This window comes from Montipora capricornis, chromosome 10 (genome assembly GCF_036669925.1).
Source record: "Montipora capricornis isolate CH-2021 chromosome 10, ASM3666992v2, whole genome shotgun sequence".
NCBI lineage: Eukaryota > Metazoa > Cnidaria > Anthozoa > Scleractinia > Acroporidae > Montipora > Montipora capricornis.
This window is the reverse complement of record NC_090892.1, coordinates 5,860,953-5,886,002: the sequence shown is the minus strand read 5'-3', so window position 1 is coordinate 5,886,002 and position 25,050 is coordinate 5,860,953. Positions and strand designations below refer to the sequence as shown.

Genomic DNA, 25,050 nt, shown 5'->3' with positions numbered 1-25,050 from the left:
GTTTCACCCTTTCACCGCCTGACAAGGCGCCCATGGGCGAATAAAGCTAGGAAACAATGTTGCGGAAGCAAAGGTTTCTCCGTTTGCGGCCCCAAGAAAGTTTGCTTCCTAAGCAAATGTTTCTTCGTTTGCTCGCCGAGGTAACATTTCGGGAAACAATGTTTCTTCTTTTGCGGAAGCCTTTAGACCTTGGAAGGGTTAAAGGGAGCATAGTTCTGCCAATTGACGAGTAAAATCTGTATATATGTGACTCTCACGAAGGATAGGTTTCATATACGTTCAAACAATGTATAGAAAGCTATGGACGACAATACACGGTACACGAAAACCTCTACCACGGTAATTTACAGCTGATAATATTCCTAAGAGATACCTTATCTTATGACAAGCTGGTCGAGCCCTCGATGTGTTTCGGGCCGGCAAAAGCCATTTGTGAAATTGCGACCTGGTTGGGTTTTGACACATTTTCAAGCCTTGAAACGCCGTCGTTTGGAAGACGGGCACTTGAGATACGCTCAGTAAGCTCTCTGGCTGCCAAGGCACTGAAACTGTCATCTTTAAATGCCTTCGTAATCTTAATACACCTTATTCCAAAAATGGCCGCGGATACAAATTGGCCCTTGTTGCCAAGTTCAAGATAAAATATTCTTTTGAATTTAAGCTTAAGAACGAGGCATCAAGGGCTAATTTGAATTAAAACAAAAGAATATTTAAATGGCGGCCATTTTGGAATAAAGTGTATAGTCGTGCTACAGTTATTTGTTCCATAAAAAGTAACTTTACATAAATCTATGGGTGGCTTGTGGTGTGCGACCAGTGGCTAATGCGCTTTCGACCCCTTTTTGACACAATTTGGCAGCATTTTTTTGTGATTATTTATTTTATATCGATTTCTGTACATAATGAAACAAAGAAAATGTCGAAGAGAAGGAAAAGTATTTGTAATTATCTTCTTATCCTACGAGGTAAACTAAAAATAATTAAATCATTGAATGTTAAAAAATATTGTTTTATTGTCTCTTTTTAGAAATAATTTGTTAGTTTTCTTATCATTAGCAAAATAAAAGCTCAAAAATTTTCCCGTCAAATGTTAAGCGATCACACTTTGAAAATCTGAAGGAAAAAAGAAGTGATTTCTTCTCGTTATAACGAGTTTGCATTAATGCCTGCCCAATGGCGGAAGAGCCGTTGCCTTGATGTCATGTCAGGCATGCGTGACAAAACATCGAGGAGATCGGAAACCTCAGCCAATTAAAGTATCCTTGTACTCTCACCTCTCTTTGAATCGTTCTTTTGTAGTGATAGATGATAACCTTTCCTTCAATTTGAAAAAGCAGACATTAAATATACTAAGCATTAAACTAGCTCAATTTACAACCAAATTCAAATTTCAAAGCAATGTGATTAATGCGCGATACAAACAAAACATATGAAAGATTTATTACATTCCTCCATCATTGCCTGATTTCAAGCCGAAGGGGACTAGGCACGAGTCTGGGTTCGAGTCTATAAATTACGGGATTAGCAACTATTGATCAAGAACACGCCGAGATATTTTACAAAATCCCCAAGTTTGGTGTTAATTTCCAAAGAAATGAATTTTAAGAAAACGACGAGACCTTTGAGTTTACAAAGAAATGTTTGCCTCCGGATGGCCATACATTTCTTCGTAAATTTTGACGTTTTTAAATGGCTGTATGTCGCTTACTATTGGGTCTATGAACACCAAATAGTTGCGGATCCCATAATTTACAGACTCGTACCTTGTCCCCTCGGCTTGAAATCAGCCAATTGTTGAGACATTTCAGAAACGTTTGGCAAAACTCTTCCCAAAGACTGTCGACAACGAATGCTCCGTTGTTGTAGGCATTCACCTTGGGCTTGCAAGGCAACTGCTTCAACCTATTGTAGCTCTCTGCGACTTGGAACCAAGCGACCAGTGGTGAAGAAGCCTGGGATCCCTTAAGTGTCAGCCTGCCGTCAACTCCAATCCCTTTGTTTGGCGTGGAAGTGATGATAGAGGCCTGGGTACTTAATTCGTTCCACTTCCAGATGCACATTTAAGACGCGATCCAGTACATCCCAGTCCTCGCCTCCCCACGCGTGTTGAAAATCCTTGGCATTCATTCCTTTGGAAAAATACTTAAGTAATCAATAAGCTAGTATAAACAACCGCTGAGTGGTGGAAAGGTAAAAACCAAGACCGAAATGCCAAGTGGGAAAATCGTAAAGTAAAACATCGGGCCATGAAGCTGAGTAGCGTCATTAATTAAAACTAGAACCCTTCTCTCGAGCTCTCCATATTATTAGAAACATTTGTTAAACTGAACCAAGTGATGGATTCACCGAAATAAGTGGGGACAACTAAAGGAAGTGAGGATTTTTTGGAACACGATTTAAAATTATTAGTCATAACTAGAGAACTCGGAAAAAAAAAAATTCTCAACGCATTTGCTCTTACTACACCTACGACTAGCTGCTACAGGTTTATACTTGTGTGAACTCAGGCCATTAAACTAGTTTCAACTGAAGAATTCAATTTCATTCATTTACCAAGGAGGCAGGAGTACATAACGTAGTTGTGTAGACCACTGTAATTCGGCCTTGGTCCATCAGTTTTAGATAAATCGCCGCTACTTACAACTTCTCATTTCATTGAAGTGGTATAGTATGCAGCTTTATAGTGGATTAAGCTCCGCCAGAGCCGTTGTGTCGTTGTGCCGTTGTGTCGTCCTGACCCATCAGTTTACAATATTGTTTACATTTAGAATACAGCTTTCACCAAATAATGGCCAATCAGAATGGGCCCGATTACGAGAACCAAGTAATGGTAATGGTAGTGGTAATTAATTTATATAACGCATTTTCTATTAACATATTCAAATGCGCTTTACAAGCAAGGGATCTATGGGTGAGATCGAACATCAGCATATATAGGCGCCGCTGGCAGCCGATATCAGTCCATTAGCGATCTCACCCAGCACATGAATGAATTAAATGAGGCCTGACCACAACACCGGGAGCTCCATGCCCTACTCTTTACGAATAGTGTGTGGGTTCTTTCACGTCCCACTGGGTTGTGAACATTAAAGGGTTGTGAGACGGGCCATACGGTTTATAGTCCTTATCCGAGAAGACTTGAAAGTCTAACCATTTGCGGTTGTAATTACAAAGGCAGCATAATATTTCCAAATACTCGCCTCAATGTCTCTTTATTCACTCTTTCAAAATCGCAAAACCAAAGTGACTTAAAGAAAATATAACACAACAGTAACTTCGCACCGTATATCAACCGCTGGCTCTCATATTTTTCAAAGCTTGTTGTCCCACGCGAAAGCAGACAACGCGGCCGAGGTAATCCAGAGCCATCCGCTGTCTAAAGTAAGTGTAACCCGTCAATCTCTCGTGGTGTCGATGGTTCAGGCTCTCGTTGCCGACCAGTCCATTTTAGGTGTTCTTTCTCAAGCGATTCTAACTGCAATTAAGAACGATGTACCAGACCACGCGACCAAACAATCACGAGCTGAGAACGCAGCAGTGCCTGTGGGCATCTGCCGTAGAGTCTGTGGACCAAACCGGCAAAGGCAGGGCAACAAAACGACATCTCCCTATCGATGTCGTTGCATAAATTAATGAAAATACTCATAGCCAAACACCCGCTAACGCTAGTAGCGGAAAAGAGCATCAGTTATCTGTAAAAGACGATAGCGACCCTGATGGGCTGTTCGGTTACTCCCCAACTACTCTCGTTGGGCACCAAGCGAAGAACTTGATGCTCTGCTTAAAGTTATGTTAAAACCGTTACAACGCTTCGCGCCAAAAGCCATTATCAAAGAGGTTCCCAAGCCAGCTCTGATGGAGCCTTTCCTCCTAACCTAGATAAATCTCTTTCACATCTATGATTTAGGGAGGCACGATCCCGAACATCTCATTAAGAGATATACGGAACAGGATCCTTGCTGTCTTGGATCCGCTCTGTTCTTTGCGGCATGAAAACATCACTCTCATGCGCGACGAGTCCCAACAACATGATACTATCACTATATCCACTACTAATTACCATGAGTAAGTGGAATGCTGCCGAGAAGTAGCAAAACGGATCACATGACATGCACAACAACGCTGCCCTTGATACGTGGGCACAAGGCAGACATCCAGAAATCCGCGCATATCAAATGAACACGATTAGAATGCCTCCCTCATAACCTCGGCAGCACTAAAACTACAGATGTGGCTATGATGAAATGATATATGAAATGGATCATATATGAACTGCGGATGTGAAATCCAGTGAAGCTATGATCCTCGCAGTTATGAACGCAATTTGTAATTGCGTAAAGAAGCCTAAAAAATTCAGGACTTCAACGGGTGTTTGAACCCGTGACCTCGCGATAACGGTGCAACGCTCTAACCAACTGAGCTATGAAGCCACTGACGTTGGGAGCTGGTCATTTGTGGGTTCTAATAATCCCGTGAGGAACGATGAAATGATATATGAAATGGATCATATATGAACTGCGTTCATAACTGCGAGGATCATAGCTTCACTAGATGTGGCTATGTTCGGCAAGTGAAAGTAGGTGATACTTCTGCCTAAGTTTCTTCAAAACGCCGAGAGCAGGTTGTCCAGTCCTTGCATCCATGGGGAAAGAAGACTTCCAGACTCAGGCAAGCAGTTATTCGGGGATAGTTTCGAAGCCCGCCTAAAACGTCGTTCTGAAAGAGCAAATACAGTAGCCGATGCCAAGGCAGCGGGTAAATCGTTTTTTTTCGTGGCACCGTTAACAGCCCCATTCTACCGTTGGAAAATTGTCAAAATTCCCGGGCCTCATTGTCCTCATCCATACACGCAGTCTTTCCCTCCACTATCGATATCTCCAGCAAGCGGAAAAAGTGTACTTAGATCTCCAAGATCTTACGAAGTCCATCTAGACTCAGAGTGCCTCCAGGAGGTAAACTGGTCACTGGAAGAACAACCAGATGGCTCGGAACGAGAAATCCCTGCTCCAACGTCCCATAGATCTGGTCATTGAGACAGATGCTTCACGTCAGGGGTGAGTGGCTCATTGCCAAGGTCTACGGGAGGCAGATGGCTTCCCAAGTAGACGTCATACCACATCAACTGCCACGAACTGTGGCCTGTTAGCAGGCTCGCTAGCAATAATGTCCTTTACAAAAAACACTACTGATGGACAACATTTCAGTAGTCGCCTTCATAAACAAAATGGGAGGAACACACTTCCCTATGCTGTCCCAACAGATTGGGATTGGTGTCTCACCCGCAATGTCTTAGTGAGGGCTCATTACATTCCAATATTTCAGAATGTAGAAGAGTTATGGGAATCCACAGTGTTTCTGGATTCAAGCGACTGGAAACAACATCCAACAGTTTTCCATCGTCTCTATCACAAGTGAGGTCCCCTGAATATAGACCTGTTTGCCTCTTGACTCGCCTTCCAACTAGACCAGTTCGTGAGCTGGCATCCAGACCTCTGGAGATACACACCGATGCATTTAGTCTAGACTGGGGGACTTTTCCGGGTATGGTTTTCCTCCGTTTGCCCAGATAGGCCGATACCTCCACCAAATTCAGAGTCAGCAGGTCTCGCACATGGTGTTCGTAGTACCAGTTTGGCCAGCACAGCCTTGGTATCCTCGGCTGCTATTGAACCTGCGCATCGACCGGCTTTCCCCACCTCATATATATATATACCAGTTCAGCAAGACCTCCTGACACAGAGAACCCACTCCCTCAAACACTTACAACTAGCTGGGTGGCTTCTGTCGACAGAGAATACCAAACGGCAGACATCTCTGGAGAAGAGTAGAAAAATCCTCTTGGCAGCCTGGAAGAAAAACACCACTAGTGCCTATTCCTGTGAAAGTGGTGTAGCTGGTGTACTCAACGGGTAAATGTTGATCCCCTTTCACCATCTTTAACTCATATTTTGGACTTTCTTGCATCACAGTTTCGCAAGGGTAAAAAGTACAGAACTATTTATGTCTATCGTTCTGCCCTCTCTGCTGTTTTGCAGTTCACTGACTGGTCTTAAGAGAGCGTATTTACTAAGTTCTACTACAGACCTCAGTTTGAAACTTGTGAAGGGAGGGCAGTCTTGTCGAGTACTGCACAAAATAAGTGGCGGAGCTAAGGTGCGCGCGCGCGCGGAGTACCATGGTTAAGAAAATATGGTAATTTGATGCGAGAAACTTTGGTTTTAGCAATAACGTCATAATGCAACCGTCCGTCTGTAAGTCCGTAGGTACGTCCGCCCCTCCAAGTATGCAAATGTGACCAGTATAACGTGACCATATGGCGGGCTCAAGTTTATAGCTTGGCGTAAAAATGGCCGACCCAGTGAAGGGCTTCCTGTGGTTCAAACATAATTGGTTTTTATGGACTGTTCGAAATCATTGTTCACTGAAGATTCTCTGCTAAATGGTCGGAAAAATATCAAGGCAACAATCTCAAACCATTTTAGAACGGCAGCTGCAAAACAACATCGAGGAATTGAGATCAACATTTGCGTACGAGCCATCATTTTGAGAACGTTTTTTAAGTGCCACAAACTACTTCGTGGTCGTCTTTTTCGCACTGAAAATCTCGCTAGATCATCAAATTAACCTCTCATAAATGAAAATTTCGTATTTTGGACCAAAAATTTTTTAAAGGTTTTGAACGATCTATTCATATTTTTTTGCCCATCGAAGTCCGAAGGCCTAATTAGGCCTAACGTCTAAGCTTTAATGGATATTTATGATTCTTTCTGTATTGATAAAACAATGACCTGTGACCTTTGTTTTGTACCTGCCGCTATTTACTGCAACGGAAGCTGGCTCGCTGTTTATGTTAGCAGAAAAGAGTGGATCGATTTCAGCCAATCACAAGGACCAAGTCCTTGATTTTGGAATTTGAAGTCAATAAAAGGCGCCAAAAATTACTTCAAATGATGAAAATAAGACACGTTGAAAATGGAATACCTTCAAAGCGCAGCCAGTCGGATTTGTAGATACTAAGAAGCCCAAACCCGTCCATTTGCCAAAAGCCTTGATGATCGATGGATGAACTTTCGCATTTCAAGCGGCCAACAGCTGGGAAGAAAGCAATGTATCCTTCGATTGTGTTCTGTTTAAAATAAAATAAAATATCCATAATATTTGTATCTTGTACTGTTGATGGTGTGGATGTTTCTGGTAGAAGACAACAAAGGCAAACAAAAATAATTTAACCAATAAAGACTCAACGAAATAAATGTATCCTGCTCTAAGAGACGAGAATATCACCTTAATGATGCTGTTCCTGGAATATTTGATTATTAAAAGGAGGCAAGTGGAAGCACTGAGCAAAGTTATTCACAGAACTATCAAGTGAGCACTTTTCACGGTACTGTAGACACAGCATTTATAAAAGCAGACATTTACAGTTAAACTGTACATTCTTTACTCCTTTAGTTTTTCGATGTTACTCCATTACACATTCTGCCAAATACATGTTGAGAGGTCTATCTTACCTTTCGAACAGCATCCATGATATCAATGGGTACATCAATGTGAAGATCAAACAGAAATATTAAATCATGTTCACTCGGTACGTGTTCGACAGCCGTGTTTAATGCCAACGTCTTGTAAAACTTCCCTGTCACGTTAATAACAGTGTGTCTGTCTCGAAGAAGATCTGTGTCAAATGCTCTGGTCATGTTGATGTCCTGGCTCTCAAAATCAACAACAATAACGTGAAAGTTCGTATCGCCAGTCAATAAGCTTGCAATTGTGAGTTCATTGATGAAATGGTAAACCCACACGCCTTGATTCTTAACGGGCAAAACAAAGTGAATTGTTGCTGTTCTATTCCACCTGATACCTTTTGGAGAACACAAGTTATCCGTGCCTTTCTTCTGATAAACGTGTTCGGCAAGGCGATAGGAACCTTTCCCTTCTCTCAGGCCCATTTCCAAATCAACTAAGTAACGGTCTCCATAGACTGGGTCTGGCTTTTGTACAACTTTGTGGATTCTTCTCAAATAGTATTTCCTGCAAAGAAATTATCGCTTTTACATTAAATTTGTTCCCTCCATTTAAAATGGAAATAGCTTTTGACTGGCTAGCATATCCCCAGTTGACGAGTAAAATCACCTGGCGTTTAGACAGAGCAAAGTATGGCGAGCCAATTGTAGCAATATTCAATAAATGGATATTTCAATTCAAAGAGTCTATTTTAGTTCAAATCAACGCAAAAATTTATGTTCAATATATTTTTTTTTGGTTCCCAAGCGGCCAATCAAAATCGCTCTCCCTCGTGTTTACAAAATTTGACAGTTTCCTTCACCACGAACTAGCATCAGATTACTGCAAAAATCTACCTTTTTCCGGAAAACAAATGGTACTTATCGGAGAATTTTTGCAGCTCCAACCGGTTCCAAATCTCTTCGATAAAGGCTGCTTCATGTTCTATTCACCCGTATTTGACTTCGATATTGCACAATTCGATCTAAGGGGACCCCGGGTGGAAAAGCGAAAGTGTGGATGGCAAATTGCGGTCTAGTACCCCCGCGAGTCTTTTGACTAGGCAACCAAGCGGAAACTCAACGGTCGCCGTGTGGTGTTGATTTTTAAAAAGGCTCTTCCATCGTTTTATCGATTCATTTGGGACACTAACAGCCGCCTGACATCGCTGGCAGGGCTTCATTTGCGCGGCTAGCGGATTGAAATGAAAGAAGAACCTTTGCCCTTGAATTATAAATTGGGAACATTTTAACCAGGAATATGTCACTGAATTTGGTAGGCTCGTGAGAATTGAGTGTTCAGCCTTGGTATTTACTATAACCGTTGACAACCGATGAACTGATAATGGCTTAATTCGCGTCGAATCTGGAAAAAAAAAACAAACAGGAAGGAAGCGACCCACAATGGCAATAAAGTTTGGCTTTTTAATTGATAATTTTTTTGTAAAATTATCTTGTCGGGTCTCAGGTCTTGTCTTCCCATACAAATCCTTATATTCCTTCTTATTATATGGCAAAGCCAGTCTTGGGCAAATCCCAGCGCTCTGATTGGTTCTTTCTCGGTCGGGATTTTGCAGTACGGACCATTTCCGTGGAAACGGTGCAAGCCGTGTATTTTTGTTTTGGAGCAAAGCCGGCAAATATATAATTTGCAACCAAAACAGCGAAAAAAAAACTGTGAATATGGTCATTCTTCACAGTGAAACTACCAGAAGAAGCTAAAGAGATTGAAAAGCTAAAAAGATAAAAAGCTAAAAGATAAAAAGCTAAAAAGATTGATTGCACCGGAAGTGCATTTTACTATCAGAAACAGAGTGCCATAAACAACTTACTAACCGAGCTTGCTCGGGCCGCACTGGGGAATATTGGCCCGAGGTCGTGGCAGTACGGACCAAGCTTTCGCTCGGTCCGTACTGCCACGACCTCGGGCCAATATTCCCCAGTACGGCCCGAGCAAGCTCGGTTAGTAAGCGGTTATTATTATATGACTAGCTCCGTGAGCGGGCAAGATGAATGAAATCGCGCGCTGTGATTGGCTACCCGAGCGGGCAAGATGAAGCTATCTTGCCCGCTTGGGATTTCTCGCTTGGTCCCGCAAGATCAAAGATCATTTTTGGTGTTTTAAGTCATATAATAAATCCTTTATTGACCAAGCTTGTTCGGTCAAGATGGTTGGATATCGGCCTCGTTCTTTTTTTGCGTGTTTATGGACCACGACAAAAATAGAACTTGGCTAATATCCAGCCATCTTGACCTCACGTTTGGTCAATAACCCATATATACTGAGCTTGGGGCACCTGTGGTTACACTTGCTGCCACCTCCATCAACGCGCAGAAGAACATAAATATTCCGTGATAGGAAAATATTTCAGGGTCGAGCATGCCTTAACACCTAACAGATTAATTAAGAACTTTAAAGTTCTCAAGAAATGCCGTGGCAAACTCGATTGTTTGATATTTTAAATGCTCTTGATCAAAAACAAAAGACCGAACACAAGCGGATTCCATTCGCGCGAAACTTCTTACATGAATGTACATGAATATTTTTACATAAATGTTTTCATGTAACGTTTGCTAATTTAATTTTCTCACATCCTAAGTATTATAAATATGCCTTACTTTGCTTTCGTTAATTTTCCTACTTAAAACTTTATTTACCTTTACCTAACACAAATTGTCTAAAACAATCGGAGTATATAAAACGCCTCTCACGGTTTTAATGATAAACGCCTTGTGAATGACACCTGACCATACAGAAGACTTCCCTTTTCATTAAAATGCAAAATTTGATCAGAGACATCGATCGCTCGAGGTTCTCAGGCCCCACTCTTCTTTCGATTCGATAATTTATGGCTGTTGCGCCTGACAAAGCGCGTTAAAAAGAATTTTCGCAAAGCACACCTGCAAAGATCTACCGTAACCTTGAACGGAAAGTTAAAAAAAAAAAAACGGGGAAAAACAAGCGACTTAAAGCAAGTCACTCCAAAAACAAATGAAGAAAAAAAAGATGATAACTGTCTGAGATAGAAGACATGATGGTACATCAAAACATGGTAAATAAATAAAGATAGGATAAACTTGAAGGTTGAGGGAAATTTTATCGTTTATAGCTAAATTCCCACAAATAAGACATTAAAAAATATATTATTATTATTATTATTAGTGATATATGAAGTTAAGTGTCAATTTAACACATTAAGCGAGTCACATGCTAGTGGATCGAAAATAAGCATCACACCGATACAGGTCATTATCTCTCATGCCTGCCTCACAATCCACAACAAATTGACTTTTTATTAACCAAGAACATGAAAAATTCACTTCAACTGAAAAGAGTCCAAAGGATGGGTGCTTGACTTGCATCATGTATCCATGGACACCAATGTGACGAAGCAATGAATGTAGCGGTATTAGAGGAACTCAACTATATTTAAACTGTTCAATAAGGGTTACAGTGGCGGTCAAAAGGGTGAACAAGGCGAAAACGTGTTCAGTCTTAATGACCCGAAACAATCACGGGATCTAAATACAGTCACGACCGCTGACCGGAAATCACTATGCATAACAAATAAGAACTAACAAACATCAACAAATCAATTAAACATTCAGAGCACTGTTCAAACTATTCCACAACCAATTATTATCATAATAATCTTAACTATTACAAAATTTTCAAACCTGATTGGTTCTGTGCGCACCTATTTGTTGTGCAATTGTCGCGCGATCACGCGAGTGTCCAATAGTATCGAATTTAAAAAACTCCAAACTGGATACCTGTAATTGGACACCTACGCCATTCACGCGTCAATCACACGCCCTTGCATGGGGTCTTTCTTGCTGTTTTCCTACTGTTTGGAAAGCAGATTGAATATAATTTAACTTTTTCACACAAAAAGGTATTCAATAACTTTTTATCCTCTAATTTTGTAATAGTTACAATTAATTACTGGGCTTCTGATAGGATGCGGAAAAAAATTAAAGATTATGCGGAAATTTTTGGTCATATTATGCATAAACATGCGTTGATTATGCAGAAATTACAATGGATTATGTGGAGATTTAAGCAATTTATAAAACTAATAAGTAGACCCGTCCAATGTATTCACATGCTCATGGTACAAATCTGGACTCGAAATTATTGCGACCATTGAAATTTTTCCCTTTGCAGTAAAAATATCTGGCGACCAGCTTTCACCGTTGAAATAAAAGGGTTAGCAGTTGGCATTTGCTGAAACGTTTGCTAAAATAAATAAAGCAATAAAATATTGTTTTGTTTCTCATCATGAATTTTGTTTCAATTTGGAGATGCGGAGCAAAATTGTGATGTGGTTGAACCACGATCCATTACCTCTATCATTCACCATTTTCGGTGGTTTTTTACACACATGTATTGCCGGCTCCCATTTTGTTTCGTTAAACCACTGGTGACAGACCTGGCGACACATTATTCAGTACAATGATTGTCCCTACGATTACAAATGATGCAATTTAATTTGTGACTATATCTTTTTCTAAAATTTCGAGCACAGGGTATCTTATGAAAATATAATTTATAACACGGTGTACTAGCGTCCAGGCTCATTGCCAAAAAATGCGTGGAACTTTCATCTTGCGAGCAGAATGGCGTGTATTCTTCAATCTTCAGGAAAATACGCGTTTCAAAATAGTCAATCTCTTTGCCTTTTATGTTTGTGAGGATGGTAAGCAGCTGCTTTATCACTTATATCAGGCGTACTTCTGTTTTATGCAGAAAATACCATGATTATGCGGAGGATGCAGATTTTAGGGAATTATGTGGATCCGCATCATCGCATCCTGTCAGATGCCATGTCATTAGTAATCGAACCTCCTGTCATACAATTCAGGGAGTAAACCATGCACGATTACTTCCTGAATTGTACTCCACTCAGTCCAATTCGTATTCAACAATAAGACCCGTAGCCCGCAAGAGCTTCGGGTCAATAGCCCATGAGGCGAAGCCGAATGGGCTATTGATCCGTGGCCCTTAGGGCGAAGGGTCTAATTGTTTTAGTATCCCCCAACTAGTCGGACAGAAAAGGCCACAATTTAGTTAGCAAATTCAAGTTGAAGAAATATTTATTTGGGAATGAAACGAAAGAAAGCGTCACGCTTTTCGCTACTCAAGGACTATTACCAAGTCCTCCGGTAGCGTAGCCAATTAAAATGCAGGATTTGCATTAGTCCACTAGTTGGGTCATACTAATACTTCTTAGTGATTTTGGCAACCTTCCAAAACAAATTTCAGGACCTCATTGGGAACTTTCGCACTGTTAGGCAGTGATCTGAAAGTTTTCTTTAATATGGATAAGAAAACTGCATGCCTTGATAATAATTTTTAGGACAAATTGCTTAGAAATATTACAGTTAATAAAAATAAGCAATTTAAAATTGCTGTATAAACAGTTTACCTTGTGCCGAGTTATTCAAACGTCTTTAGAAAATCACTTGAGGTCCAATATTATTAATTAATTATTTTTCCTTCCCAAGCCCTCAAATTGATGCACTCTTGTACCATTCTTGTAGGATTCATAGAAGGCCGCCATTTTCATCAATCTCTGTGAAATCTGGCGTGTTTACTGGGGAGATGTGGCCCCAGTTTCCCTGAAAATTTCGTCTTTGTAGCTTTTGTTATGCCTACATGAAAGGCATTTTACTTCACGTTATTTGAAAGCTGCCCAAAGGCAAAATATTGTTTTGGTCACGGTTAAAGTGACCTGTGTATTTAGCCCTGGGTAATCATAATATTGGAAACACAGTACAGAAAGCAATCATGGTCTAATATCGCCTCCAACAAATTATCAAAGCTCCAGTGATTTCAAAAATTATTTCCTTCCCTTTGTTTCCACGAGAAGTTGATAAAATTTTTTGAGAGGTTTATACAAAGCAAGTCTCACAGAAAAAAGCTTCAAATTCAATGCCATTCATTCTTTTCGCCAGAAAAACTCTGGTTCAGAAATAGAAACAAGTAAAAAAAGTTGGTGGGGTAACTGACTCTGAACAAGTTTAGTCATTTGGAAATTTGGCAACCAATAAATAATTCTGGCTTTATGCCCCAGGGAGCAAGATCTCTGGTTATGCAAAGTTTAATAACCAAAGAGAATTGATAGAGGCCCTTTCATTATTTATCAATTGAGACAGAGCATTACAGCTTTACTTCATTTTCACCCAGCCAAATTTTGTGGCTTTGTGGAAACCAGCCACTACTTCATCAGTGAAAATGCAGAAATTTTAAAATACATGTAAATTCCACAAAAGCTAATTGAAAGTTTGCCACACACTCTTAGAGAGAAGATCAGTAACAGCTAGCAAGGTTTGCCAAAAATGGATATCAACACTCAAATATTTGAATGGAAAAAAAAACATGACATTTGACTGATAAACAGTATTTTAAGTCTAAGAACCCATTTTAAAACGGTTAGCTTTCAACACTTGAAAGCTAACCGTTTTAAAATGGGTTCTTAGGCTTAAATACTGTTTATCAGCGCTCTTTGAAATGGGTTCTTAGACTTAAATACTGTTTATCAGCGCAATTTGGAGAAAATTGGTGAAATTTTCTGACTGCCGGGTATCTAGTTTTTTGAAAACACTTCCCGGCTGCCGGGTATCTAGACACTTCCAATTCGAAAAAGGTGAACATACTCGCAAGCCCTTGGTTCGCGAATCGTGTAAGCAGCACAAAAAAATACCTGTGAATCCCGATAATTTCTATACGAACATGAAAAGTTTAATTTACTCTCTATTATCCTTGATAAATAATAAATCTAGAATCTGCTTTTAACGGTATTTTCAGTTGACGGTCTCCCGCACAAGCTCTATTTCAATTCTTATATTTCTTACTTGTCGATACTTGTAAAGGGTATCCTGTCGTTTCGCCAACGAGTTGTTTCGCCAACGACTCGTTCGCCAACGTCTCAGGTCGTTTAGCCAACGTCCTAAGTCGCTTGGCCAACGTCCTACTGGTCAATTCGCCAACGTCTAAATAAAAGTTTACACTTGTGTGTGTTGTCATTTATTTCATTCCCTCGCCTGGAATTATTTTCCTGCGCGTGCGACGGCAGTTCCTGCGAGTAAAAAAAAGTCTTCAGCGCGTGTGTGCAATGTTAACCAGTCTTTTCCTGTGATGTCATTTATTTCATTCCCTCGCCTGGAATTATTTTCCCTGCGCGTGCGAGGCCGTTCTCTACGTGTAAAAAATTTCTTTAGCGCGTGTGTGCAATATTAACCAGTCTTTCCCAGTCACAAGTCAAACAATTGACACTGATTAGCGTCGCATTTTAATTAGCGTCGCCTATGTGAGCTTATTCGAATATGGATGTTTCCGGTTAACCAATCAGATCTGTGAATTTTATCGCACTTACCTTTCTGGTCCGATGCATAAAGGGCCAAAAAGATACAGGATCTTCATTCGAGCTTTAGAGCAACTGAATACAATTCCAGCTTTACATCATGAAGATCTGCAACGTCTGTAACTTCGCAGTTCGCCCGCGCCAGGAAGGCCTTCAATGTGACGGCTGCTACCGTTGGCAACATCGTACCTGCGATACTGGAATATCCCGAACCCAGTACCGCGCCGCTGTACGGTCTGGAGAGGGAATCGACTGGAGTTGCCATGTGTGCATGGAGACATCATACTTCGAGAGTAGCGGAATGGAGGAAGATATGGACTCGTTGATGAATGACCCCTCAATGGTAAGTACATGCACTTATGTTTATGTAACTTGGGTGGGATGCTTTAAGAGAGAAAAATCTCTCCTTGGAAATATACCATTTATTTATGCCGTTATAGAGATACCGTCTCTCCTTACTGAAGCTTAGGTTTTCGGTCTTAGGTCTTAAAAGACTCCTATCACATGAACATTGACAGATTTGTCTTGCTTTATATTTTAGCCGTCTGCAAGCCTTCCTGAACCTGACAGTTTAGAAGAGAGCGGGACGCCACTATTCTCAGATGTTTAAGCTTGTTCGCCACCCTTTCAAGCAGCTCTTAACAGTGAATGCGTTTGTTAGATCTGGGGAGTATGCCAAGCAGGTGCCCCTAGCATACGTACTCATGTCCAGAAAGAAGGGAAACGACTATAAAAAGGTATGTTCACTTTATTTTTAGAGAAGATAACTTATTTTTCTAATTTCTCTTATTTCTCTTAAACAACTCTCTGCGAAATTCATTATTAGCATATTGACTTTCTACAAACATTTACAAAACTGGTATCGGCTTTCCAGTGTGTAAATCTCAGGATATGATATATAATACAATAGGTGCTCCAGAAGCTAATCCAACTGATGCACGAGGTCGCCGCCAGGCAAGTCACCGTGGACTTCGAGAAGGCGCTGTGGTCGGCTCTCCGAGCAGTCCTACCAACAGTTAAAATCCAAGGATGCGTTTTTCACTGGACACAAGCAGTCTGGAGGAAGGTGTGTATTGCATTTTAATTGTTGTTTATACTTTTTTGTGTACCTTTTTTAATTTTGATTTTGTTTTACTTTAAGGTACAAGAGCTTGGCCTTCAGACGGCTTACTCTGGTGACGATGCGGTGTACCGGTACATCAGAAAGATAATGGCCCTACCATTCCTTCCGTACCTAGAGATCTTGCCGATGTTCGTCCGCCTCGAGGCCCAGGCCCAAACAGAGCAGCTGAGGAGTCTTGTCGAGTATGTCGGGCGGCAGTGGATCGAAAGCCAGGTGTTTACTCCGAGAAACTGGTGCGTCTACAAACAGCCGATCCGAACTAATAATGATCTAGAAGGTTGGCATGACGCACTTAATCGCCGAGAGGGGGGACAATGCGGTTTGCCGTTGTATTTATTAATTGAGTTGCTTGATAGGGAGGCAAAACTTACAGCCGTGACAATCAGGCTTGCATCAGACAATAAACTTAAACGAATTCAACGTAGTGTCACTAGGAATATCCAGGCTAAGCTATTCGCAAGCTGGGAAAAGTATGAGAACAACGAAAAGACTGCCGCCCAACTACTGAAGACTTGTTCACGGCTTAACGGACCAGCTCGTGCGACCTAGAACTTCTCTGTAAATAGGATAAATTGATTTCAATGAGATAATATATAGGTTTCAATCAGGTTTTGTAAATAGGTTTCATAGGTTTTTTGTGCTTCTAAACATTTGATACTATATTGTAATAAAATTGCTGTTGTTATTTACTTGACTGCGTTCCATTTTAATTCTAACTCGATCATACGGGAAAAAAATATTGTTAACAAAATATTCTTTAGCGTGAAATTGGTACGTTTTCACACCTATTGTTATGGATCTTCCATGGAATGATACCGCTTGTAAAAATCCGTTCTAAAAAAAATCGATATCTCAGGATCTACTGACTCAAAGAAATCGCTTGAAACGCGAAAATATTCTCTACCTCAAGGCAGTGCTTGCAAGGCATATTTTACTGATACGACGAATGTTCTGTAATTTTAAGATTTTGTCCGTGAATGTCTGTTTACACTCGTGCCGACAACCTCTTATATTAATTATGCGGCGGCAGCGGCGCCATGAAATGAACATGTCGGTATCAGTTTTTGTGTGTGAATTACTTTAAAGGGTAACTGACGTCAAAATTTTCCCTTTTTTTTGTTGAACCAATACATTCCTCTTGGGTTAAAGAATCCAAAATGAGCACATAAAAGATATTTTGTGTAAAACCAAATTTTCTACAAATTTCTTGTGATGCTCAATTGACGGCCATTTTGAAAACGTTCTGATCCAGGTCACGTGATGTGATACGTCACACGTGTGTAATGTAGTGTCATGGTAGATCTGAAAGTAACAACCTCGCGGCTCTCGCTGTTCAGCTAGCTGCCACAATTTACGAGGAAAAAAAATAAGGTTTCTTCTATTCTCCTATAAGCCACCTTTTAGAGACTATGAAATACGAAGTGGGAAATAAAATACTTCCTCTGAAAAGGTTGAATAATCGAAACGCGACGGATCGTGTGTCTATTCATAGCTGCAGGTGAGTTGCACGCCAGGGAAAACAGCGTTTAGGAAGAAATTACACGCAAGCGTTGTTTCTCATTTGCGACGGAAAACATGATGAAGTCAATCTTGTCCCGAAAGGTTACTCGTTTCAAAAAGTATACCACTGTCAGCTGAGTGAAGAGTAAACTACTCATGCTCGTTCATCTTGGTGTTTTATCTAAATAAAACAAGCCGACGGCCCCTGAGAGCGGAAACCACTTAAGTTCATGTTAAGAGACTTCCTTGAACCCAAAATATAAAACGCAGTGCCCTGGTTAAAAAATAAACGAACCAGAGACACATTCATGCTAACGAAAATAATAAGCACGTAAATGTTTCTCAAATGACGATCGAAAGTTTAGAAAATATATACAATATAGCGCTCAGGTCATCCAAACCTGTACCACTCTAAGCCGCATTGAAATTTACGATATGGACGGAAAACAGCAGGATTTAAAGCGAAGAAAAGGAGACCCAGGGAAGCGCTGCGTGGAGATGTTTTCTAACAAAACAAATGCAGATGGAGTTAGCCTTCACCAGTTTCCAGCTGATGAAAGTGTGCGGCGACAGTGGTTGCATTTGTTCAATGGTCACCACCTTCGGGTCACATTTGTAGCGACCATTTCTCAGCTAACAGACGAAGGATTCGGTGCAAAAAATGCTGGATTCAGCTCTAAGCTAGTATTTAAAAAGTCCACAGTTCTTTCTATTCATGCGTCTCCTACTCCCGAGCAAGTAAACGAAGCTCGAAGAATAACAACAAAACTCCCTTTGTGTAACGAACAATCGAGGGTAGAAGACTCGAGCTCCGAGGTCACGCAGGACACTAAACTGTGTTTCTAGAAACAATCGTAGACAAAGACACGAGATTCAAAGATCAAACAATCCTTGATGTAAAATCACGTTTAAAACCCACGGAGACCTTCCACTGTAGCATTTTACTTCTTGTCACCCGCCAAACATGAAAAACGGATTCGTCAAAGTCCTTGGAACAAACTTTCGAGGAAAACATTTCAAAATTTAAAAGACATTTGCGGGACAGAGGTGAACCCACGCAATTCGGTAGAAAAACTACTATCAGAAATCAAATTCACAAGGAGGGGCTCAGTGCTTAATTATTTTAAAGGAAATAACAAAACACAAAAAGATATTTTACCTTTTGTGACACAATACCGAGCAGGGTTTGGAACGTTACCAACCATATCAAGCCCCCCATATCAAGCCCCCCATATCAGGCCCCCCATATCAAGCCCCCAACCATATCAAGCCCTCCATATCAAGCCCCCCATATCAAGCCCCCCATATCAAGCCCCCTACCATATCAAGCCCCCCATATCAGGCCATGACATGACACACCATATCAGGCCCCGACCAACCATATCAAGCCCCTGATATTCTATCGTCAATATGACTTCATGACACACCATATCAGGCCCCGACCAACCATATCAAGCCCCTGATATTCTATCGTCAATATGACTTCATGACACACCATATCAGGCCCCGACCAACCATATCAAGCCCCTGATATTGTATCGTCAATATGACTTCATGACACACCATATCAGGCCCCGGCCAACCATATCAAGCCCCTGATATTCGATCGTCAGTATGACTTTATGACACACCATATCAGATCCTGACGTACAATATCAAGCCCCTGTAATTAGATCGTCACCTTAAGGCTCTGACACAGCATATCAAATCCCTGTTATGAGATCCTCTTTATAAAGCCATGACAGACCATATCAGGCCCCGACCTACGAACCCCCAGTATGGATGAGATTGTCAACAACAAGCCATGACCCACCATATAAGGCACTTAAGCTAATTTACGATATAATATCTCAAAAATCCGGGTTGGCTGAGTTCTTCAGCGAAAGTTTATTTCTTTATTTATTTTCTTTGTATTCTGTCCATTCATCGCGACATGGTTTCTTTACTTTAAGTGCCCGGCGGCTTGGAGCACTTGACAGAGGTGTAAAATACTTACAACCGGCTGCGGGAATGAATCGAAAGCCAATTTTTTCTGCGCAAGAAAATGTGGTAAGAACTGAACAACGAACTGAATGCAGTTACGTGAAATCCGTAGCGTGACTTAATGACAGCTACAATGTAGCCTCAGAGAGTCGCTTTTGCAAACTTAAATTTCCTTTACCAGTTCTTTTGTGCCTGCACACCACCACAAGACAAATGGACCGCCACGTTGTTTCTCTGATTGTGCAACACGTCATTTAAAGCAGTTGTTAGCAAGTTAACGAGCTAGGCTCCTAGACTGTACCACCACGATACTTAAAACTAACCGGCGTTTGCGCCACCCGTGGTTAATTTCGAACTATTGATAGGGGCTTTTATCAATGACATTTGTTAAGACTTGATAATTCGAGCAATCGGGGCCGCATCTACGAGATTTCAGGTCCACTGAAATCTACCATGTGAAATTGTAAATTCACGTGGCTTACAGCAGGTTTTATCCCCTACTTTAGTTCTCTACAAAACTGGGTTTCCCTTCACGGCAACAACAACAACAAATAATATAATTTCCTTCAACACCTTTTTTACAAAAAGCCAATTGCAGATGTTGTCGTTTGTAAAAGTCAAACTTGCTCAGAGTTATCAACATGTAAACTTTTTGGTTTCAAATCTAAAAAAACAAAAGGTTTGCGGCAAATCCGCCTCCTCCGAGATTTTCAAGGTTTGTAGTGTCACAATTTGACCTTACGAGTTATCTAAGCTAATCGAAAGGGTAACCGCTTCGTATGCGATTCATTTTTTTAATATAGGCGTCTCTGCTTGGAAAGTCAAAGAGTCAGTTTCGTCGTAAATCGTATACACCAGGCACGATTTACGGACAGGTTTTAAGCGTAAGGGCTATCTGTAAGGTCCGACCTTACAGGCTATATGAAACACTTTCAAAAATGGCCGTCGACTTGTAACGAATTTGGTATTGTTCGCCGTTACTATGGCAACGAATAGAATAATATTTTTAGCTAACCTATTGCTTTTTGCCTTTTAGTGGGAGAGTTGAAAGATAAAGATCATATCATGTCAAAACACATTTAAGAAACACGTTTGCTTTTCAGTAGGTTCCAATTCTCCACACTGGTGAAATCTTACATACATGCATATCTTTAAAAGCGAGCTATACAGGATTTTGCAAATAACCATAATGATGACCTTTCTGAGCTTAAATTACTAATCTGTTTTCTACAGTGTTTGGTGTTTCCCATTTCGATTTCGCAAGAACCACTTTTCTAGGCGTGCACCAGTCATGCAAGATTGTAAATTATCGTAGCCGCTCTTAGGTGTTGCGTTAAAAAAAAAAAAAGGAAAATTAGTAACCGCGGAAGTCAACTTTAATTAGCAATTTTTTTGCACTCTCCATACCTGGGACAATCCACATTGCAAAGGGATTTATAAATTAAGGAGTTCATTTCATCAGTTATGGATGTAATTTTTTTACGACTCAAGGTATCTGAAAGGCATTGGTGTCATTCGCGGTCAATGACAAATGTAAAAAAAGCTGCAAGCACAATGGGGACTATTCGATTGAAGTGTGATCACAGAATAATCACTAGTTCGTGATACGTTCAAGCTAATTAAACATGCCTTTATTTCGCAAAGCTGTCACCGGCTGGTGCGAGTAATATAATGCAGATTCTAATCACTTATATCAATTACGCACAGGACTTTATCGGTGTGTACTAAATTAGTAAATGTACTGGATAAAATCGATTTCACCATTCCAGCTGATCGTTGGCTGCCGATAAATACACGATGTCAGGCTACAATAGTACATTCACTAGTCTCAGGAAGGGTTAGGGACAAGGGTTAATTTCTCATCCCGACAACCTTTTTTATGTCCGTTAGGGCTAACTGTGCCTCCATTACATTGATAGTCGACATTATTTATTGGAACACTGATTGCTACAACGACACTTCGAAAAACTGAAACCTCTTGTAGTTGTCTGTCAAGTTGTCACCAACTCTATATTATTAGCTGTAGCCAATAAATTTGAAGAAAAGTTCACATTGGTTAGTAGAGTGAATATGTTTCTATTGGAGGCAAAAAGTTAACTGGTACTCTTGCTTTCTTTTCTTAGCTGTTGAATCGTCCATATTATCAAATTACGTGCAGTTATTTGGATGTCGGAGATAGCACGTGAGCGATCAAAGTTTTCTTTACAAAATTCAACGCCACAAGATCTAAATGAAAGATAAAGACCAGGACCTCTGTCTTTATAAGCGTTCCACATGCCAATTGTGACTCAGAAATAACGCATGATGGATGACGAATTGCTTGCAGCGTTTGCCTTGTGGTCACCAAAATCGGAATAATAAAGAATTGCGTAACTACCTCCTGTCGTTCTCTAAATCGGTATTAGTATTAAATGTGCAGTCGTCTGTACTTTAAGTCTAATCGGTAACAATGCGAAAGGTTAAAAAGCTACATTTTGTGTGTATTGTTTCCACAGAATGCAATTTCCTGTAGCGAAATCTTGTCACATTTAGCATCTTCAGACGTGACAACCGTTAACTACGGAGCAGAGGTCACGCCGAGCGAAGTTGCGAGGCGATATCTGATATGATGATAAACTTTGAGATTAAGAATTTATTTTCATTTTGTTCATCATCGAACTGTTCGTGACTTTTACTGACCGTACAGAGGCCAAAAAGTGTTAAATATGACTGAGAAATCCTGCTGTTTGCTGGGGCCTGATATGGTTGGTCGGGGCTTGATATGGTTGGTCGGGGCTTGATATGGTAGGTCGGGGCTTGATATGGGGGGTGTAATATGGTTGGTAACGTTCCAGCCTTATATGACAATACCAGCCATCAGTGTCAAACCTAAAAGAAGCTTTACTCAAAAAATGGCATTGAATTCAAAATCAACCCCTACTTCGCCAAATTTTTAAAGCACCACCAATGATTTTGTACAAAAAAGGAAAATCCTTAACTATAAATGCTTTCACACAGGAAGGGAATCAGTGTGGCCTGTCACTCCTTGCATTTCTCAAATTTTTATTTTTCACTGCATCTACTTCTTGACAGCAGATGTTCTCTTCCTCCCTCCATGTTGACACCAGTTTCCACACTGACACCTTGTAATAAAAGAATCAGTACAGTAAAAAATTTTATCACGATGTTGAAAAGAAGAAATAGAGAACACAAGTTGTATGATTTATAGTTTCACCAAAATGAACAGTTATCAGCACTGCAACTGTTACAAACGTGACAGATAACTTAACTTCGGCTATAAACAAGGTACAAAGACCACAAAAGAGGGGAAAACTGAAGTTCACAATAAGTTAATATTAAGAGGATGTTTAATTCTAAGTACCTGTACGAATGCTATTTTTGCTGCGTTGCGTTTTATAGTGAAAGACGAGAAATCTTCAATCGTTCGCCAAATTCAATACTAAAGCGTCAAAACATGTACATGTATCATGTGGAAAACTACTCTCAAAAATGAATCCTTCCAAAGCACCTTCACAAGCTCGTATGTTTGTATTTTCAGCGTATTAAAACCTAAGTTTTGGAAGGTACTTGCGTGTAGCTTAAAAACACGTCGCTCCCATAGAATTCAAGAGTCTGCACATTTAAATCTTCTTACTTCATCGCTCCTATATTTAATAAGCGACTGAATTTGCATATTGCCTTCTGCTCTTTAAGAACGAGGCTTTAATAACAATGCACCTTATTCGTGTGCTAATGAGTGGACGGGTATTCTGTAATCTAGCCGCGATTGATTTTGAGATACTATAAAGGTAATGCACTCACCATTCGTCGCTTTCTTGATTGAGGCGACAGCGGCGTCCGGGGCTCTTGATCCTCTTCTGAATCGCGCGCTCGATTTTCATTTCTTCCTGGCAGTTCAAATCGCCAGAGCCTGAATTCACCAACAGGTCCCAAAGCCCTTTCATTATTTTCGCCTTCTATCGAAGCCTCAAAATCCGAAAATCGGACCCCGAGTTCGAGCTGCTCTCACCTGCACTACTGTCCACTATATCTACTTTGCTTAGTGTACACACGTGTGACGTATCAGGTCACATGATCAAATTCTAAGCGTTTACGGCGGATGGCTTACGAAGCGGCATTTATGACAGTTTTTCGAGCGAAAAAAGGCACAAAAAAGCATTCGAAGTACCTTGTGTCGGTTTCAATGTGTTACCTGAGGTATTTAGACAGTATTAAAAAAAAGTGACTTTCTAGCCGTCAGTTACCCTTTAACGTCTGCTATTTCACATTTTTATTCTTTTGATTTGAGTTTATTATTCCAGTTAGTGAATAATATTTTATTTTCAACTAAACAAAGAAAGAAGCTCGCTGCTTTGAAATTAGCAAAGTAAGAAAGTAATATCACACGCGTGATAAGTGATTTTGATTCCCAACGATATTTGTTGATAAGTTTTCAAATTGCATCAGTTTTCATCGTTGGCGAATTGACCAGTAGGACGTTGGCCAAACGACTTAGGACGTTGGCGAATCGACCTGAGACGTTGACATTTCTTACTTGTCGATACTTGTATGAGGCGCAATTCAGTCTGCAATGTTTTCCCCAATAAACACAGTCTATCTATCTATCTATCTATCTATCTATCTATCTATCTATCTTCTATCTATCTATCTATCTATCTATCTATCTATCTTAAATTCCAACAATCACCGAAAGCAGGAAAGCCGAAATTTCGTCACGTGAAAGATGAACAATCACTAAATCATCGGACACATTTGTTTTTGGTAGTATTTTAGTTAAGGAGGTTATCTTGTTTGGAAAAGTCACCATAATATTCTCGTCACTCAGATATTTAAAACAAATAAGATTCGTTTACTTTATTACTGTTGCAAAGGAAGCTTATGTACAAACTCATCTGTAGACTTACTTGGGATGTTTTAGCTCCAGTGAATCCATAACCTTATCCACAACTGACTCAATTATTTCTTTGTCAGCTTGCCGGTTGCCGCGGGTCCACACATCCCCTCCATCGACCGCCATTGCAGTATCGTCACCAGGGAAGACATTGGATTCGAAAATCAGCTTTATTCCGTTGTATCTATAAACTTTCTCGCGCGACCTGAAAACGCTTTTGTAATCGCAGGAAGGAAGATATAACTTCTCGTTGGGAATAAAAGGCAGAGTATAAAACTTAAAAGAATCAAGGCTTTTCCCATTGGCAGATTTGCGTTGTAAGCTGTCGTGCAGCCTCTTTGACAGCACAATATGGATCGCATCTTTTCTAGTAATACTCGAAATCTCGTTGTCGTATAGCGATAGGTAGTCCGAAGTAATCAAATTAAAATTAAAATCGTCGCTTGCCTTCCAAAAGACTTGAACAAACCCTGCGCCCCCAATCTGTTTATGTAATACCTCGATGTAATACTTTTTTCCACGCTCTAATTTAACGGACTTGGTCGACACTTGATCTGTATATTTGTCCAACTCGTCCTTTTGCGTCCAACCGATAGAATCTTTGTCAAACACACGCGCAATGAGTTGTTTATCCTTTGGATATTCGCTTGTGCTTAGCCATAATTCCGAAGAGTCATCGGACGC

The 25,050-nt window shown here is 40.4% G+C and overlaps 1 protein-coding gene and 1 long non-coding RNA gene across 2 annotated transcripts in view; both read right to left on the bottom strand.

The window, feature by feature from the left end:
* Positions 1-227: 227 nt before the first annotated feature.
* Positions 228-25,050, bottom strand: part of LOC138020193 (beta-1,4-N-acetylgalactosaminyltransferase 3-like) — a 25,678-nt gene continuing 855 nt past the window's right edge. Inside the window, exons 2-5 of the mRNA XM_068867218.1 lie at positions 24,380-25,050; positions 7,512-8,031; positions 6,982-7,126; positions 228-2,129 (exon numbers count right to left, since the gene is read on the bottom strand). The exon at positions 24,380-25,050 is cut by the window's right edge and continues 330 nt beyond it. Of these exons, the coding sequence (XP_068723319.1) occupies positions 1,981-2,129; positions 6,982-7,126; positions 7,512-8,031; positions 24,380-25,050 (1,485 nt within the window). The 3' untranslated portion in view covers positions 228-1,980. The remainder of the gene's footprint in view (positions 2,130-6,981; positions 7,127-7,511; positions 8,032-24,379) is intronic.
* Positions 22,338-23,531, bottom strand: LOC138018474 (uncharacterized). Its single transcript, XR_011126029.1, has 2 exons — positions 23,277-23,531; positions 22,338-22,597 (listed from the first exon to the last, which is right to left on the bottom strand). It is a non-coding gene; the product is annotated as an uncharacterized lncRNA (long non-coding RNA).